We start from the raw sequence: 18,418 nt of genomic DNA on the forward strand, positions 1-18,418 counted from the left end.
AAGTGACAGGTTCTAGGTCTGGGTTGAGCTAGCAGAGTGAAGCAGAGGCAGACAACAAAAAAGGGAAGTTAACATTTATTTCCTGAAAGCATAGTTTTCGCCACAAGTTGAAATCAAAGATCAGACACGTTCTCAGTTCACATTCCAGTTCCGTAAATCATGTCCACACTTCGTGTCATTTTCTTATTCTTTTAGCTTTACAAACCATGCTATTTAAAATACAATAAACCAACACAAACCAAACAAAATGAGGCAGAGGAAGCGACACAGTCCAGCAGGCAGGAAACCATTTCTTCATACATTCTAGTTTATTATACTCCCTTTTACATTCTAGTTTATTATACTCCCTTTTAGCCATCTTCTCTCACTAAACATGCTCTTCTCAAAAGTTCCACCATGCCTACAGACTGCATTTTATTTGTACCTTTATTTAACTAGGCAAGTCAGTTAAGAACAAATTCTTATTTTCAATGACGGCCTAGGAACAGTGGGTTAACTGCCTGTTCAGGGGCAGAACGACAGATTTGTACCTTGTCAGCTGGGGGGTTTGAACGTGCAACCTTCCGGTTACTAGTCCAACACTCTAACCACTAGGCTACCCTGCCGCCCCATCATTTCCTGTTGACAGACACCAAGAAGCACAAAACAGGTGGGTTTAAATACGTGCAGCGCAAGTCACATGGCCAGGCAATGAACCAATAAAAATACTTGTTTAGGTTAAACGTTGCAAATGAGTCACACCTGTGACATAAGTACAGTTTTAGTATACGATACCTTGGTCTACCCATATGGGTTGACCAGTGTGCAGGTTGAGCAGTTTGCGCCATTCTGGGACCTTTCCACTGGTTGGTTAAAAATCAATTCTCAAAGTAATCATTAAATGTACAACCCACACATCATCAAAAGAAAGCAATAAGTTTGAATGAAGTCAGGAACGCACAAGTCACATTTTTGCAAAGAGGGCTCAAATTTAATAATAGCCTACTTCCAGAGGACTCTGGAGGCCATTACCGGGTACAAATCAATTTGGCATGTCTCCATTACTTCGTCCATGTACATGGTGAAGGATGCAACCAATCAAGAACAACAAAAATCTTTGAAAGAGAACCAATTCCAAGAGAGTACAGACTGTTCCTACTGTGCTTGTCAGCGCAGGTATACTTCAGATCAAAACAGGCACTGAAGAATCCTCCCAGATTTCAGGCGTGTAAAGATGTCAGAATATTTCTAGCATCGGGCGAGTCTCAGACCACCAAGGAAGTCTTTCGAGGCAAAAGTAACAGTTTTGCAGCTAAGTAGCTGGGTTCAAGAGGTTCCAAGGAAACACATTATACTTGAAACCGGATCATTTCTCTATGGAGCAAAGTCCAATAGCAGTGCCTTTTCTCCCTTTTCATTGAGAAGTTCGGCAGCTATGGACATGGTGAAGATAGCAGCCTCCCGTTGACTTTCTGTTGGATAGTACTGTACCCAGGACATTCTGAACATGGTTATTGTAGGGACATGATTGGACTTTGAAGTAGCATGACGTGGCCACGTTCATAGAGTAGTGCAGCAGTGCGCCTGACGGAAAATGTCACCTTTACCGTTAGATGAGAAGACATTCAAATGACACGGAAACGACGCAGCAAATGGGTGAATTACCATGTCGACTTCCCATTGAGTTTCCCGAAATTGCAATGACACAATTCCTTTAAAAAGCGTGAATAGAAGGAATGCAGTGATCTATGTCAAGTCCAAATCAATCCCCAGTGGAAGGCTGGGGTTGTTCTACTGCCACTGGTTCACTCTGTGTAACATGGAAACATAATGGCCCTAGTCGTTACAGGAAGTAGGAAGCCATTTCACATGCAAATGAAGGTCCTCCTATTCCCTTTGATTTGCCACTCAGCGTTAGCCGTCGCGTCTGTGGGAACATGACACGAGGGTTGTTCTCTGGTGTAATTGCCTTTCAGCTCAAATTGCCCTGTTTTCCTTGCTTTGTGGAGCACCTGTGCAGAGTTCCAAGCATTTGATGTGTGTGTTGCCCACATTTCAAGAGGACATCCTTAGAACACCCGATTGACAAGTAATTGCTCCTTGAAAACATTTTGTAGCCGGATTATACTGGAAAAAATGTATTGCTAATAATGAAAAGGTTATATGATTGAAGTAAAACCGCAAGCATTTGAATGACTAAGCAGTTATTAATGTCTATGGACTAAGCAACCAAATATCATATAAAAGGCTTTGCTACACTAATTATCCTCTAGAGATAAATGGATGGCTTTTTTAAAACAATTATTAGTCGATTTGTGTCTCAAAAATAAATATATTAAAAAAAAACATTTCAGCTGTGCCAGCACAACATAGTGGTTCGAGAGCATCGCTCTCAGCTGGACATCGCACTACCCTCAGTGCTGTAAGGAAAAACCATCTGCTCGCTCTAGCCATCTCACTCAAGAAAAGCCTGAAGTAGGTCACTAAAATGTGGCTTATTATTGAAGTGTAGAACCCATAGGAGAGTGTCAGATTCTCTGGTGCTCTGTTCATCTCAGCTGAACCCACTTCGGCCGACATGAGACACGGTCACAGAGCGGTATCCAACCCGATCACTCACCATACTATACCCTAGTGCACACCGCTTTCTCAAGACATACAGCTTCAAGTTCAGATGATTGAATGAGCCATTTAGCTATCCACTTGGTCTGTTTTTATGTCAGTTAAAAATAAAAAAACTTATTTATGAGGTCTATATTGGGCTGACCTGTCCTAGGTATGATTCACTGAGCCAATTAATGAACAGGCAAACACTGACTGGGTTACAAGGAGCCATTACTAACAAGACATTGTTCAAAGATGTCAGGCGGCAGTTTTCAAGCACCCTCACATCAAAGAGAAAGATCAGAAGGTCAAACATGAGGCTGCTGACTTACGTTTCTGGCAAATATAGAGTTCTGGTTGTAGGTTTGATAAACATGGAAATTACAGAACCAAATTTGAAAAAAATGCAAATATTTAACTGTGAATCACATACATACACTCAGATCCCAATCAAATCCAAGGGAACGAGGTGAGCACCAGGTTAAACTTTTAAAGCAAACCAAGGATTATAAAAGTACAAGCACAATGGCCCCTTCTGTAAATTGGATATTGGGCATTATGCATATATCATCAGTCCAAGTGCTCAAACTGGACGACAGCTCATTGCATTCGCCTCACCTATATTTTGTTTCCTTAACAATGGACCTGCATACTACAAGCATTCAAAAATATATTTCATGCATCTCTCTGCATGATGTGAAAAACACATATTTGTTAAATGTTGCATAATAATAGTATGAGCTTGATGATTTGATGGCGTCCAGAGGGGAGGGAACATGAGGTTGTACGGGGTACTGTGTTATAAAATGGACGTTGTATTCAGTGCAGGATCAGACCGACAGGGAATAGACTCAGTCCGCAATCCATCAGAGAAGATAGCAGACCTTTTCTGAGCTCACTCAGCAGCCAACTATCATTATTTCTTGAAGATATATACTTCTTAAGTAAAAAAAAAAAAAAAAATATTATTTGAATATAGCTTTGCCTAGTATCATCACATTCAATGGATATCTTGAAATTCCAGCTGGTAATAGTTACCCTGTTTGCACTGGTGTATACATACCAAGGATTGTCGTTTAGTGTTGACAAGGAACACTGGGTATCAAAAGACTGGCAGGTAAGTGGAACGTTTTAGATTTCTATTATCAAGACGAGTTTATATCATTAGTATATTCCTGATTTGAACCAAGAACAAAAAAAATATTTGCGAGTAATAATTGTCGCAACCGAACATTGCCTTTTCACAAATAAATCAAGAAAAAAAAATGTTGTGGAAAAAAGACTCTTTAATCCTTTCGCCAGGATGAGCCACTGGAAGAGAGATTGTCCAGCCAAGTGGCTAGTCTGATAAAGAGATCCAAAGCCCGTCAGTTCTACGGGCTCATGGGCAAACGCTCAGGTAAGCACTATAACGTTCTGCCTGTCCATAACAAGAATGAATGACTTGAAAAGGGATCTTGAAGGAGGTAGACTAGAGTACTAAATTGTATGATGCGTACTGTATGTTGAGTACGTATTATATCTAATTGACAAGAAAAGCAAATATTTTGAACTCAAATACATTTGAGTGCTTATCAGGTCCCTTTAATTACAGACGATCAGCCGCAGCCTATTAAAGTGGATAGAAAACGTGAGTATAGCACAATGGACTAACAAAACAAATATTTTTTAGAATAGTGGTATACAGTACACTCTGGTCCATATACTATATTGTAGATTATTCAGTATCTAAATCACAACAATAACACATTTTCTGCATTATATGGATTTAAAATATGTTTTACATTTAACATGAGAAAAAATATGCATCTCCTTTTAAATGACTCTTTCCTGGTGATGTCTTCAACAGGAAACAAAGGGGACATGTTTGTTGGACTTATGGGAAGAAGAGCACTAAGTGGGGGTAAGAATTATTACACTTCATATAAGATCCTCTATAGCTCAGTTGGTAGAGGAGTATGGTTCTTGCAGCGTGGGTTCAATTCCCAGAACGCCCCCCCAATACGTCAAAATGTATACACGGATGACTAAAACACTTTGGATAAAAGTGTCTGCTAAATGGCATGATTTATATCATTTGAAATCTCAAGGCATTTTTTTTTTTTATAGACAAACACACAGCAGAGAGAAGTCAAATTTAAAACGGGTGTCAACAATTGCAGTCGCGTGTCATAACCAAATGCAATGTTTTGTGCTGCAGAATCGTTCACGAGGATCACTCCAGATGCTCCAAGCACTGCGGTCGATGTCACTGAGGGATCAGACACACAACCAGGTCTGTCATATACATTGATGTTACGGTTAAAACCAGAGAGCACTTTGTAACATTGTAATGTACAGTTTGCAAAATGTAATACAAGTTTTACTGTGCAATTTAAAAACATACATGTAAAACTTGCATTCATGTTGACTAAATGCAAACGAAACATTTTAACTTGTATGTAATATTTTTTATTTCTTCATTTGGCAGATTCACAAGAGGAATGGGACCAACTCCAATATTACTAAAGCTAGAAAAAAAAAGATTTGTTTTCATGACCTATACAATTTTGATATAGACTCAAAAAGGACTACCATACAAAACAAAACTGTATCTCATACTTGTAAGAAACAAAATGCTATATCTAACGTATCAAAGTTCATGCTGATGATTATTGAATATTCCATCCCCCCCAAAATGTACTTGTCTCTGCAAACAACCGCAACTGTGTTGAATGAAATAAAATAGCCAGGAATGCTGCAGCCGGTCAGTTCTATATTTTTTTGTGGACAAAGCAGCAAAAACACTCATGTGATCCACTAGTGTCAGAGCTCAGACGAGATGTACCTACATTCATAGCTCATCTTTAAGTGGATCTTTTAAAACAAGTCATCAACTCAAATTCTGTAACCTTCATTGTTTAACAATATTTCAGCCAAGAATTGATTGAATGGTTACATGGTGACATATTACTAAAATATAAATACAAGTCGAAATGTAAAAAGGGAAGAGAGTTCCTCCAGACACAAAAAAGAACAAGTAAGGGACAGCTACAGGGTGTGTTTAGGGATAGAAGATCACTGTGGTATTGATGGGACTCCTATCCCGGCAGGTGTGGTAGAATAAAGATCACTGTGATATTGAAAGGACTCCTATCCCGGCAGGTGTGGTAGAATAAAGATCACTGTGATATTGAAAGGACTCCTATCCCGGCAGGTGTGATAGAAGAAAGATCACTGTGGTATTGATAGGACTCCTATCCCGGCAGGTGTGGTAGAAGAAAGATCACTGTGGTATTGATAGGACTCCTATCCCGGCAGGTGTGGTAGAAGAAAGTCAAGTTTATTAAGTGGCTCACTGGTGAGCCTATAGCCTATGTCCCTTTGGGCGGGGTCCATTTAAGTGAGCTGGGGTCGATGGTTTTGTTGTTGCTGCCTCTTTTGGTCTCCTTAGCTTTCCACTCATCGATCAGGTCCTGTGAGGGAGAGTTCAGTTCAATTCATTTATTGGCCCTTGAGGAATTTGCCTCGCATTCAAGAGCACCGAGTCAGACATAAAATGATCAACATTTACAGATATGAAATACAGTGGGTATCATAAGTATTCACCCCCCTTGGATTTTTTCACATTTTGTTGCGTTACAATGAGGGAATGGAATAGATTGAATTGTGATTTTGTTACTGACCTACACAAAACAATCCATAATGTCAAAGTGAAAAGAAAAATATATAAATGTACTAAATAACTCAAATATAGGTCAAGTATTCACCTCTGTTTAAGAAAGCATAAATTAGTTCAGGAGTAAAATTTGTCTTAAATCACAAGGGGTTGAAATGATTTTGGAATGACTACCCCTTCCACTGTCCCCCATTCATGTGTAAGGTCTCTAGGTCACGTATTGAATTTAAAGCATAGATTTAACTACAAAGACCAGTGAGCATTTCGAAAGCCTCAAAGAAGGGCCGTGATGGGTAGATGGGTAACAATAACGAATCAGACATTGAATATCACTTTAAGCATGGTCACGTTAATAATTATGCTGTAGATGATGTATTACTACTACCCTCACTAGCTTTAAGCACCAACTGTCAGAGCAGCTCACAGATTACTGCACCTGTACATAGCCCACCTATAATTTAGCCCAAACAACTACTTCTTTCCCAACTGTATTTAATTTTAATTTATTTATTTATTTTGCTCCTTTGCACCCCATTATTTTTATTTCTACTTTGCACATTCTTCCATTGCAAAACTACCATTCCAGTGTTTTACTTGCTATATTGTATTTACTTTGCCACCATGGACTTTTTTGCCTTTACCTCCCTTCTCACCTCATTTGCTCACATTGTATATAGACTTGTTTATACTGTATTATTGACTGTATGTTTGTTTTACTCCATGTGTAACTCTGTGTCGTTGTATCTGTCGAACTGCTTTGCTATATCTTGGCCAGGTCGCAATTGTAAATGAGAACTTGTTCTCAATTTGCCTACCTAGTTAAATAAAGGTAAAATAAAATAAATAAATTAAACCACCCAGACACATCAAAAGATAATCCTCCTTCTGAATTGAGCTACAGGACAGGAAGGAAACTGCTCAGGGATGTCACCATGAGGCCATTGGTGATTTTAAAACAGCTAAGGGGTTCAATGGCTGTGATGGGAGAAAACTGAGGATGAATCAACAACATTGTAGTGACTCCACAATAATGACCTACATGACAGAGAAAAGCAGAAGCAAATACATATTGAATAAAACAACATTCCAAAACATGCATCCTATCCTGTATGCAACAATACATACCTAAAAAAAAAGCGCGGCAAAGGAATATACCTTTTGGCCTAAATCCAAAGCCTTATGTTTGGGGCCAATCCAACACATCAGTGAGTAACTGCCTCCTTATTTTCAAGCATGGTGGTGGCTGCATCATGGTATGGGTATTCTTGATATCGGCAAAGACTGGGGAGGTTTTTGGGACAAAAAGAAATGGGATGGAGCTAAGCACAAGCAATATCCTAGAGGAGAACCCGCTTCAGTCTGCTTTACACCAGACACTGGGAGAGGAATTCACCTTTCAGCAGGACAATAACCTAAACCTACAACACCAGGCGAAATATATACTAGAGTTGCTTACCATGAAGACAGTGAATGTTCCTGAGTGGCCAAGTTACAGTTGACACAGCATGAAGAATTAAAAATAATAAATGGGCAAATATTGCACAATCCAAGTGTGCAAAGCTCTTAGAGACTGACCCAAGAAGACGCACAGCTATAAAACGCTGCCAAAAGGTGTTACTAACGCGTATTGACTCAGGGGGTTCAATACTTAAAAAGGTACAGTATATTAGTGTTTTATTCTTTGTTAATCTAAAAAATATATACAGTACCAGTCACCACCTACGAAGGTTATATCTTTATATTTACTTTTTTTGACATCGTAAACTATGAAATAACATATGGAATCATGTAGTAACCAAAAAAGTGTTAAACAAATCAAAATATTTGAGAATCTTCAAAGTTGGCACCCTTTGCCTTGATGACAGCTTTGCACTCTTGGCATTCTCTCAACCAGCTTCATGAATGTTCTTCTAAAAGTCTTGAAGGAGTTCCCACATATGCTGAGCACTTGTTGGCTGCTTTTCCTTCACTCTGCGGACTGACTCATCCCAAACTGGGTTGAGGTTGGGTGATTGTGAAGGCCAGGACATCTGATACAGCGCTTATATGACTCTCCTTCTTGGTCAAATAGCCCTTACACAGCCTGGAGGTGTGTTTGGGGTCATTGTCTTGTTGAAAACCAAATGATAGTGGGACTAAGCGCAAACCAGATGGGATATCGCTGCAGAATGCTGTGGTAGCCATGCTGGTTAAGTGTGCCTTCAATTCTAAATAAATCAGACAATGTCACCAGCAAAGCACCTCCATACTACCTCCTCCATGCTTCACGGTGGGAACCACACATGTGGAGATCATCCATTCACCTACTCCACATCTCACAAAGACACGATGGTTGGAACCAAAAATCTCAAATTTGGTCTCATCAGACCAAAGGACAGATTTCTACCAGTTTAATGTCCACTGCTTGTGTTTCTTGGCCCAAGCAAGTCTCTTCTTATTATTGGTGTCCTTTAGTAGTGGTTTCATTGAAGCAATTCAATAATTAAAAAGGCCTTTTTCACAGTCTCCTCTGAACATTTGATGTGGAGATGTGTCTGTTAGTTGAACTCTGTGAAGCATTTATTTGGGCTGCAAACAGAGGTGCAGTTAACTCTAATGAACTTATCCTCTGCAGCAGAAGTAACTCTAGGTCTTCCTTTCCTGTGGCGGTCCTCATGAGAGCCAGTTTCATCATGGCACTTGATGTTTTTTGCGACTGCACTTAAACTTTCGAAATTTTCCGGATTGACTGACCTTCATGTCTTGAAGTAATGGACTGTCATTTCTCTTTTCTTATTGGAGCGGTTCTTGCCAGAATATAGACTTGGTCTTTTACCAAATAGGGCTATCTTCTGTATACCCTCCTTACCTTGTCACAACACAACTGATTGGCTCAAATGCATTAAGAAGGAAAGAAATTCCACAAATTAACTTTTAACAAGGCACACCTGTTTATTGAAATGCATTTCAGGCGACTACCTCATGACACAGGTTGAGAGAATGCCAAGAGTGAGCAAAGCTGTCATCAAGGCAAAGGGTTGCTATTTGAATAATCTCAAATATAAAATATATTTTGATTTGGTTAACACTTTTTTGGTTACTACATGATTCCATGTGTGTTATTTCATAGTTTTGATGTCTTCACTATTATTCTACAATGTAGAAAATATAGTAAAAATAAAGAAAAACCCTTGGATGCATAGGTGTTCTAAAACTTTTGACCGGTAGTGTATATATGAAAATGTTTTCCACTGGCATTAGTATTTTGTGTCGATCGTTGACAAAACATTTTTTTTTACAATTAAATCCATTTTAATCCCACTTTGCAACACAAAATGTGAAGAAATCCAAGGGGGTGAATAATTATGAAACCCACTGCTGATAACCACAAAAAACAGATGGACAGGGCTACATACACACAAGCTACAGTAAACACATGACATATCCTTGATTTTGCAGTCTCTCAAATGTTCACAGAACTCCTCCTTCACGGGTTTTAGGTGCCTCGCCTAGGGTATTAACTGACAAACTGGGCTGAATGGGATATTGTGATGTCACACACTGTTGGGTACGTGATGGGGGACATCACTTAACCCTTTACCTATATGGATAGGCCCCAATTGAAATGTATAGTATGCTACTGTACAGCCACCGCGTTCCAATTTAATCTCTTATCAGTGACCAAATCTCCCATTTTTGATCCCGTACATGGGATCAGAGTATAAAGGGTTAACCGATGTTGATATTGTCATGACACACACCTTCATGAAGGGGACACTTACCTGTCTCTTCAAGACGAGGTGCTTTCCCTTCCAGTACTTAAGCATCTGCAGGGACTGCAGGGTGCTGACAATGTCCACTGGGTTCACCGCGGTCTCCTGGCTGATCTCTGAACACACACGAGTACAACGCACAGCTCTTCACGCACTCATTCAAAATACTGAATCGTGCCAAGAGTACCGTTTCATATGCTGTAACTAGTCATTCAAATGCTTGGTAGAAAATCCTCTCACGTGTTCAAATGAAACTGAGGCTAACCTGAACAAGCTAAATAATTAACAACATTAAATCATCAACATTTACAGACTTGACAACCATAAAACAGATTGATAGGGCTGTAAACACACAAGCTACAGCAAATACATGACAAATAGAGTGATAAACCAAAGGTAGCCTTCCCAGGTTTAATGCTTAGTGCATGTTCGTTAAGCAGTTTGATGCTCCACCTACGGACTAATTCATTATGAGAGGAGAATTAGCCTATATGGACAGGCCCAAATTAAAACGTTTCTAAATGAGAAAAAAAATACATATGCTTATGTGGGAGAAATTTAAAGAGGACACTTTGGAGATTGTGTGTGAGTGTATGGCGTGTGTGTGTGACCGGAACAAGCTACATAATTTACCCGGGTAATTTTAAACCCTCACCTTTGACCCTAAACTAATTGTAGATTGTTGAGGAAATATTTTCTCAACAGTCAAGAGCGGCATTAAGCACCAAAACATATTTGCAAAAATCAGTTCTTTGTAAAGTCCTCTGTCACCTTTGATGGAGATCTCTTTGCCCTGGAAGTTGTACATGTAACGCAGCAGCACCTCTTTCCAGTAGCTACGGTAGCTGATGAGGCCCAGGTCCGAGAGGGGCCGCTCTGGGGAGCCCACCTTCTCCTCCACCTTGGACAGCAGGTAGCCTACAGAAAGGGGAGAGCGCCGGCAGGGTGGTCACTAGCAGTTCTAATAAGTAATGAGATGGACTGCACTTATATAGCAATGAGACCTGGTGGAGAAAAGCAAAAAAAACTGCTAAAGGAACTGTAGTTTCTACTGCAATAACCACATAATGACAACACATAAAGAAGTTGCTTTCAGGACATTAAAAGCCATTTTTGACCAGCAAGACTCTGTTGTCATTCCTGGGAGGCTTAACAAAATAAATCAGCATGTCGAAATGCCACCTGGCTGTAGTTGCAGTAGCCAATCTAACAAGGGGAAAACAGAGTTAGTCTATACTTACTGAAGTCAATCAGCATCTTCCCAAAGCCTTGCCTCATGTACTGGGGCATTGTCAGGATGCAGGAGACGTTGTAGTTGAGGAAAGAGTTCTTCTCCTGAAAAAACAGAGGATATGGGTCTGAATCTCATCTTTAAAACTAAAGTAATGACAGAGACGTCCCTAATAATAATTTAAAAAAAAAGCTCTGTTATAAACCGTATCAAAAAGTTATGGGAGACACTATCAATTTGAACAGAGTATAATGGATGGGTACCTTAGAGAAGTATCCCACAAGATGGCAGCCTGTGTTGTCTGCCTCAGTCATAACGTAGAACAGAAAGGGTTCCACGTCGTAGTACAGCGTCTTGTGATCCAGGAAGAGCTTAGCGAGTAGACACAGGTTCTGGCAGTAGATCTGGAAAAGGAAACCACACACCATTTCAATTCCCCAAAGACCTTGCCAGGGATAATATAAGGGCGAAAGGTAGACTAGAGCTCATTTCCTCCAGGGGTGCCCTACTACTGTGGCCGACCCTGTAAAACAACACATTTTAATTATTATTATTATTTTTTTTAAACCTTTATTTAACTAGGCAAGTCAGTTAAGAACAAATTCTTATTTTCAATGACGGCCTAGGAACAGTGGGTTAACTGCCTGTTCAGGGGCAGAACGACAGATTTGTACCTTGTCAGCTGGGGGGCTTGAACTTGCAACCTTCCGGTTACTAGTCCAACACCCTGCCGCCCCAATTTCACTGCACCTATCCAGTGTATGTGACCTATCCATATTCTATGTAGCTTGTTTTATAGGAGTGCAAGGCACCAGTGGGGTTAGGGTCCCTGAAGAAATGTGAGACATGACAAAACGAAAGGTAATAATTCAACCACGATTATTTATTTGTTCTTTAGACCGGAGAATAAAACGGAGACAGGAAAAAAAGCATTTGTTGTGTACGAGTCCAGGGTGAGTTCAAGTGTGTAGGTCCCCTCACCTTGTTCTTCTTGCCGTCCACCTCAAAGACAGAGATGGCTCCCTTCCTGTAGACCTCATCGCCGGGCGGATGCTTCCACACACACTTAGCCTAACAAACACACAGGGAGACAACACTATTGATTTGCTCATTCAAACCCCCATTAAAAAAGGCCTCTCTGAAGAGTTTCAGCTGAAATTGAAGTCATTGGGTGAGTTTAGAATTCCCAAACATATGACAAAAGGAGCTTAAACTTTGATTGGCTGTTGCATGCAGTTTCAATCACATTTGAGTTGCTTCAAGTATCAGCAAAGGTTGCTTTAGAGAATGTCACTTGCAACCTGCAACAAACATTGTGTGAAAGTTGATTTGTGTAACCCCAGCTTAAGAGGTGATAGGACTGGCTTTTCTACAGTGCCTTCAGGAAGTATTCATACCCCTCGACTTATTCCGCATTTTTGTTGTATTACAGCCTGAATTCACAATGGATTAAATCGATTTTGTTCCCCTTACCCATCCATACACAATACCCCATGACGACTAAATGAAAACGTGTTTTTAGAAATATTTGCAAATGTATTGAAAATGAAACACAGAAATCTCATTTACATATGTATTCAAACCTCTGAGTTAATACTTTGTAAAAGCACCTTTGGTGGCGATTCAATCAAATGTATTTATAAAGCCCAGCTTTGAGTCGTCTTGGGTATGTCTATGAGCTTAGAACAATGTTTATTTTTGTACCATGATAGGACCCTATATCATTAACACTGTACTCCGGCGTTGGTGTTCAGGAGAGTCAACATTTGTCAGGATAAAAAGGAAAATACTTTTTCTCAAAAGGAGTGCGGCTGCGGGAGTTGTACCGTAGACCATTTGGAAGAATCTTTGAACATCTGCAGATTTTCTCAAAGCTCTTAAGCTAGATTGCTGTTCATCGCCTCTCCCAAGTCTTTCCACAGATTTTCAATGGGATTTAAATCTTGGCTTTGACTGGAACACTCAAGGACTTTCACATTCGTGTTCTGAAACCAATCCAGCAGTGTTTTGGCTGTATTTTTGGGGTCATTATCCTGTTGGTACGTGGAATCTATGCCCCAGTTTAAGGTCGTTTGCACTCTGAAGAAACTCTCTCATCAAGAGTTTGCTGTATTTGGCTCCAGTCATTGTTCCCTCTATCCTTACCAGTCTCCTAGTCCCAGACGCTAAAAAGCATCCTACATAGCATGATTCTTCCCCGTTGGGAGATGAGCTGTGCTTGATTTTCTCCAGACACAGAGCTTTGCATTCAGGCTAAAGAGTTAAATTTGTCTCATCAGACCACAGAATAATTTGCCTTATGCATGCTGTCATGAGCCTTTTTCTTAGGAGTGGCTTCCGACTGGCCACTCTCCCATAAAGCCTAGATTGGTGAAGGGCTGTAGAGACCGTTGTCTTTGTGGCATGTTCTCCCATTTCAGCCAAGGAATTCTGTAGTTCTGTCTAGGTCACTTCCATGACCAAGGTCCTTCTTACCCAGTTCGGTCTGACAGCCAGATCTAGGCAGTTTCATATTTGTTTTAATTTGTCAATGATGGAGACCACTGCTCTCTTCAAAACTTTTAACACTAGAAATGGTTTTATACCCTTCCCCAGACACAACAATTCTATCTCGGAGATCTACAGACAGTTCTTTGGACTTGAGAAGTTTTTGCTCTGACATCTACGGTCAACTGTGGGACCTTATATAGACATGTGTGTTTCTTTCTAAATGTATGTCCAAACAACTGAATTGGCAACAGGTGAACTCCAATCAAGTTGTCGTGACAGCTCAAGGATGATCAAAGTAAATTGGATGCACCAGAGCTACATTTTGGGTGGCATAGCAAAGGGGTGGGAATGCCTATGTAAATGAGATATTTCTGTAATTCATTTTCAATACATTTCTAAAAACATGTTTTCACTTTGTCATTATGGGGTATCGTGTGTAGACGGCTGAGTGAAAAAAACAAACATATTTAATCTATTTTGAATTCGGCCTGCAACAAAACGTGGAATAACAAAGTCGAGGGGAACTTTCTGAAGGCACTGTATATCTTACCATGTGTCGTCTCAGAATGGTCTGGCTCTTCATGTACTTGAGGCAGAACTCGCAGACGTAGAGACGTCCCAGGCGGGCGTACTCCTCGGGGTAGGGCGAGTGGTACCAGGTGTCCAGCTCGTAGCGGCCGAACAGGATGGTCTTGATCATGTTGCTGCCCTCCGTGATCTGTCCCTGGATCCGCAGCTTCTCCTGTGGCGTTTTCAATAAGCGGCAAACGAGAGAGGAGAAATATGAAATTCTTCTAAACTACCAAGAACATCTTATCTACAATAATCTAAAACAAGATTGGTTTATTATGCATGAAGGTGCACTGAGGTTTTTGTCTTACCAGATCTTCAGATGCGCGTGCCTGGGCTTTTCTGAAAAGCTCCAGGTCATATTCACTAGTGATGTTCTCCAGAAGAGGTTCTCTGGTGTTGCCGTGGCTCTGTCGATGCTCCTGTAGACGAGATGGAAAGAAAAAGAGTTGGGTGACGGAGTGCTGATTGTGTCAATAAATGGGCTTTATTGAATATACTCTTTAAAGAGGTAGCGTTTCTGACTTTTTCGGGAAGATGGGCCGTTGTCCTGACATTAGGGGTAAGCTTGTTCCACCATTGGGGTGCCAAGATAGAGAAGAGCTTTGACTGGGCTGATCGGGAGCTGCCCTCCCGTAGGGGTGGAAGGGCCAAGTGACCAGAGGATCCCCATAGCAAACATGATTCTCCCTCTAGTCATTAGAATGGGGGAGATCTGTCCTATGTCTCACCATGTACTTCTCCTTCTGCTCCTTGGGAAGCCCAGAATTCCTCCCCTTTCTCATCTCCGTCACCTGCTCTTTGTATCTCGTCTGTTTTGATGTGGGCATCTGGTGGACACAACAGGAATTCATTGTGATTTTAGCTATTTTTTTTATTTTACCCCCTTTTTTCATCGTCTCATCGCTGCAACTCCCCAATGGGCTCGGGAGGCAGAGGTCGAGTCATGCGTCCTCCGAAACGTCAACAGCCAAACCGCGCTTCTTAATACCTGCCTGCTTAACCTGGAAGCCAGCCGCACCAATGTGTTGGAGGAAACACCATTCACCTGACGACCGAGGTCAGCCTGCGGGCGCCTGGCCAGCCAGAAGGAGTTGCTAGAGCGTGGTGAGCCAATTGAAGCCCCACCCGGCCAAACCCTTCCTTAATCCGGGCGATGCTAGGCCAATTGTGCGCCGCCCTATGGGACTCCCGATCACAGCCGGTTGTGAGACAGTGCCCTAGACCACTGCACCACTCGGGAGGCCCTTTATTTACTTTTACATGATAAAATGAATCACCTTAAAAAGTATTCAAGATTAATTTAATTAATTTTACCTGATGTCGTGTAGCGTGTCTGTTGCTTTCCTCCTGCACCTTTGATTCTTCTTCGTGTTTCTCGCGAGTGGATGCTTTCACCTGTCAATAAAAAGGATGAATAAACTTATTGGGCATTTGATTCTCTGTAGCTCTCATTGTACGAGACAATGACGTTAATGTACCTCAATAAGCAATGCCAAATATTTTAATTACATATTTACCTTGCATTCATCAGCAGACAGGTTATGGTAAAGAGGACATCCTGAAACCGCAAAATGGCGTTCATGTTTTCCTGTTAGATGTCCTGCAAGGAACACGAGAGACAGAAAAGCAATGAGTTTACATATAATTAAATTGACCAGAGATATTTCATAATAAGAATCTTAACAAGAATCATGACAAGTCTTGTTCAGCATCCACTAAACTAGCAGTGGTGCCACTAACCAAATAGTCACTTGTCTTACCCAGTGAGTTGCATCCCGGTGTGGGACACTTCATGTTAAAATTGTAGGTCTCATGGCAGCGGCGGCGCTTGGGCCGGTGGGAGAGGTCCTTGTCTGAGTCTCTAAGGGCGGGGTCTTTGGTCACACTCTCGTCGTGGGAGGCGTTGGGGCTGGAGATGTCCAGCTCAGACTCAGATGATGGGGCGTTGCCTGTGGGCGTCAACGGCGGAGACTCGTCATGGTCGCCGACTCGCTTCACATCTGGTGTGTCTACATTGACATGTGGGAGAAACAGCACAACATTCAGCTACACTGACAACGTAGGATAAAATAATGGAATCTTCTAGCAATTGTTAGCCCTCAAAGGTCTCCTATACAGGTGATTGACTCATTGTTCACTAGCCTAACTACTACAGTTGCAATGTAGGTTTTGATTCATAACTAAAGCACCCATCCCATGGCTTTCTTTACCTTGTGAGCTTTGGCTGAGGCGTAGAGATGCTCTTGTGAGGCGTGTTCTCTTGGGTATGTTTCCATCACTCTCTGAGCTGTTTGTCTGTTCTCTCTCTGCAGATGAGTCTGAATCTTCAGTCCCATCAGAGCCGCTCCCCAAATGCACACTCTGTGATAGAATGAAAAAAAGTAAGACTGGTAGGGCTAACGCGTTAGCCAGGTAACTAGACGATATGTAGCTAGCTAACGTTAACTATTTGCTTGTCATGATGGCTCTAACTAGGTTATAGAATTGTTGCGAACGTTAGCTCCTTCAAATGTATCCATTTCTCATGAATGAGATATACAGCTAGCTAATTACTCACTACAAATCGATATGTAAACACAGCCTTAATAGCTAGCTAGCTAGTCATTTAACGTTAGTTAGCCAAATAGGCAACGCAACATTAGAAAAACACCATTGTAGCATTAGCTAGCAATCTACCTTGAAAGCGTAAAAAGAGGCCATTTTAGCTTACTAACTTGGGTTATCTGCAGTAGCTAACTAGATAGTTAGCATCAAGTTATCTAGCTAGTTAAGAAACATACATACTTTCGAATGCATAATAGAGATCACTGGCTAACATTTTAGCAACGTTATGCTAGCAGCATAGCTAGTCAAGTTAGCTTTATCCAGCTAGCTAGCTAACGCCGTAACGTTAGCTTCCGACCTACATGTTTCGTACCTGTCGTCTACGGGGCATATTTGCCTTGATGAACGCCGGTTCCTATGCCGCCCGTCTCATACAACAACGTAGTTCCCAAATTGTATAATAAATGCAGTGGATGGAACTGTTTTAGATTAAGTTTTTACTTTAAAAGAACGTGTATGTACACACAACATTGGCTATGTCTCGCGCCACATTTTCGGTACAACACACTTCCGTTTGGAACCTCTGTGTAATGTCACATGTGGTACTGTCTCCACTGGGTGGCACTGTATAGGTGGCACGCCAGTCTTATTTTCAACTCATTTAACATCTGATCTACTTATCAAAAGGCACATCTCAATCCGTGGTCCAGATAAATTCAAATCAAATTTGATTGGTCACATATTTAGCAGATGTTATTGCGGTTGTAGAGAAATGCTTGTACATCATGAAATAGCACAAGTGTGGGGGTGGGCCTTTCCTCTTTTGTTCTTTTTTTCCAATCTTTTGTTTTTGTTTTTTTGGGGAGAAGATAGATTTTTGGCCCAGTTGTTCCTCGCTTCGTCTCTTCAAAAAAAAAACATTTTTAATTTTTTAATTTTAAATGTCAAATTCCAATACAATAACAAAAAACATTGAACATCACTACAAATATATTTTCTCTGAAGAAACATAATATTGTTCTTCAAGCAAGGGGGAGGCCTATGACATTACGAATTCCCATCAAACCAAAGCCTTGAATGCCCTACTCCTTGAATTTTGCAGTTGTGTCTAAAAACACTACAGAAGAAACAAAAATAATAATATTTACCCTTTGGTGTGTGTACTTTACTGTATTAATACTTGGGATACCACTTTTCAACAAGAAAATTATTTTTTTCAATGGTAAACGGCCTGATTGAACTATCTTAATTTATCTGCCATCTTTGCTAACACTTTCTGTCACACGTGGGTTATAGGTCTCGAATATATGTCGAAATCTTTGTTTCTTTCTAATTTGTATGACTCTTGCACAGTTCTACTAGTTTACATACATTGGTGTGAGTTCTAAAGCTATCTGTACTACGGGAAAACTGTGTTGTCTCATGTCAAAAACCAAAGCAGACAAATCAGTGATGATTAAATGTATTATCCCACTGATTGGACATTACTCACCTTTTATTGTGAAGCTCAGTAACTCTATGTAAAAATAGAGTCTATATGGTAACAAGCCTATCTGTTACTCAGATCACTGCTCATCAAAGGATAAA

The 18,418-nt window shown here is 40.7% G+C and overlaps 2 protein-coding genes across 3 annotated transcripts; one reads left to right on the forward strand and one right to left on the reverse strand.

Moving 5' to 3' along the window:
* Nucleotides 1-3,420: 3,420 nt before the first annotated feature.
* Nucleotides 3,421-5,144, forward strand: LOC112223641 (protachykinin-1-like). Its single transcript, XM_024386733.2, has 6 exons — nt 3,421-3,700; nt 3,886-3,982; nt 4,178-4,213; nt 4,433-4,486; nt 4,784-4,858; nt 5,054-5,144. The coding sequence occupies exons 1-6, from the start codon at nt 3,587-3,589 to the stop codon at nt 5,089-5,091; spliced, it is 414 nt and encodes a 137-aa protein (XP_024242501.1). The 5' UTR covers nt 3,421-3,586; the 3' UTR covers nt 5,092-5,144.
* Nucleotides 5,012-17,447, reverse strand: LOC112223639 (histone acetyltransferase KAT7). 2 transcript variants are annotated; one of them, XM_024386732.2, is made up of 14 exons: nt 17,205-17,447; nt 16,498-16,648; nt 16,048-16,296; nt 15,805-15,887; nt 15,602-15,682; nt 15,016-15,114; nt 14,596-14,706; nt 14,265-14,456; nt 12,206-12,295; nt 11,488-11,628; nt 11,235-11,328; nt 10,765-10,911; nt 10,003-10,109; nt 5,012-6,038 (listed from the first exon to the last, which is right to left on the reverse strand). In XM_024386732.2, exons 1-14 carry the CDS (start codon nt 17,220-17,222, stop codon nt 5,937-5,939), a joined length of 1,665 nt encoding a protein of 554 aa, XP_024242500.1. In that variant the 5' UTR covers nt 17,223-17,447; the 3' UTR covers nt 5,012-5,936. The 2 variants fall into 2 exon arrangements, with proteins under 2 accessions (XP_024242500.1, XP_024242499.1); XM_024386731.2 differs by having other exon boundaries at nt 14,265-14,468; nt 17,205-17,446.
* Between the last annotated feature and the right edge of the window lie 971 nt (nt 17,448-18,418).

This window comes from Oncorhynchus tshawytscha, linkage group LG24, assembly GCF_018296145.1.
Source record: "Oncorhynchus tshawytscha isolate Ot180627B linkage group LG24, Otsh_v2.0, whole genome shotgun sequence".
Lineage (NCBI taxonomy): Eukaryota > Metazoa > Chordata > Actinopteri > Salmoniformes > Salmonidae > Oncorhynchus > Oncorhynchus tshawytscha.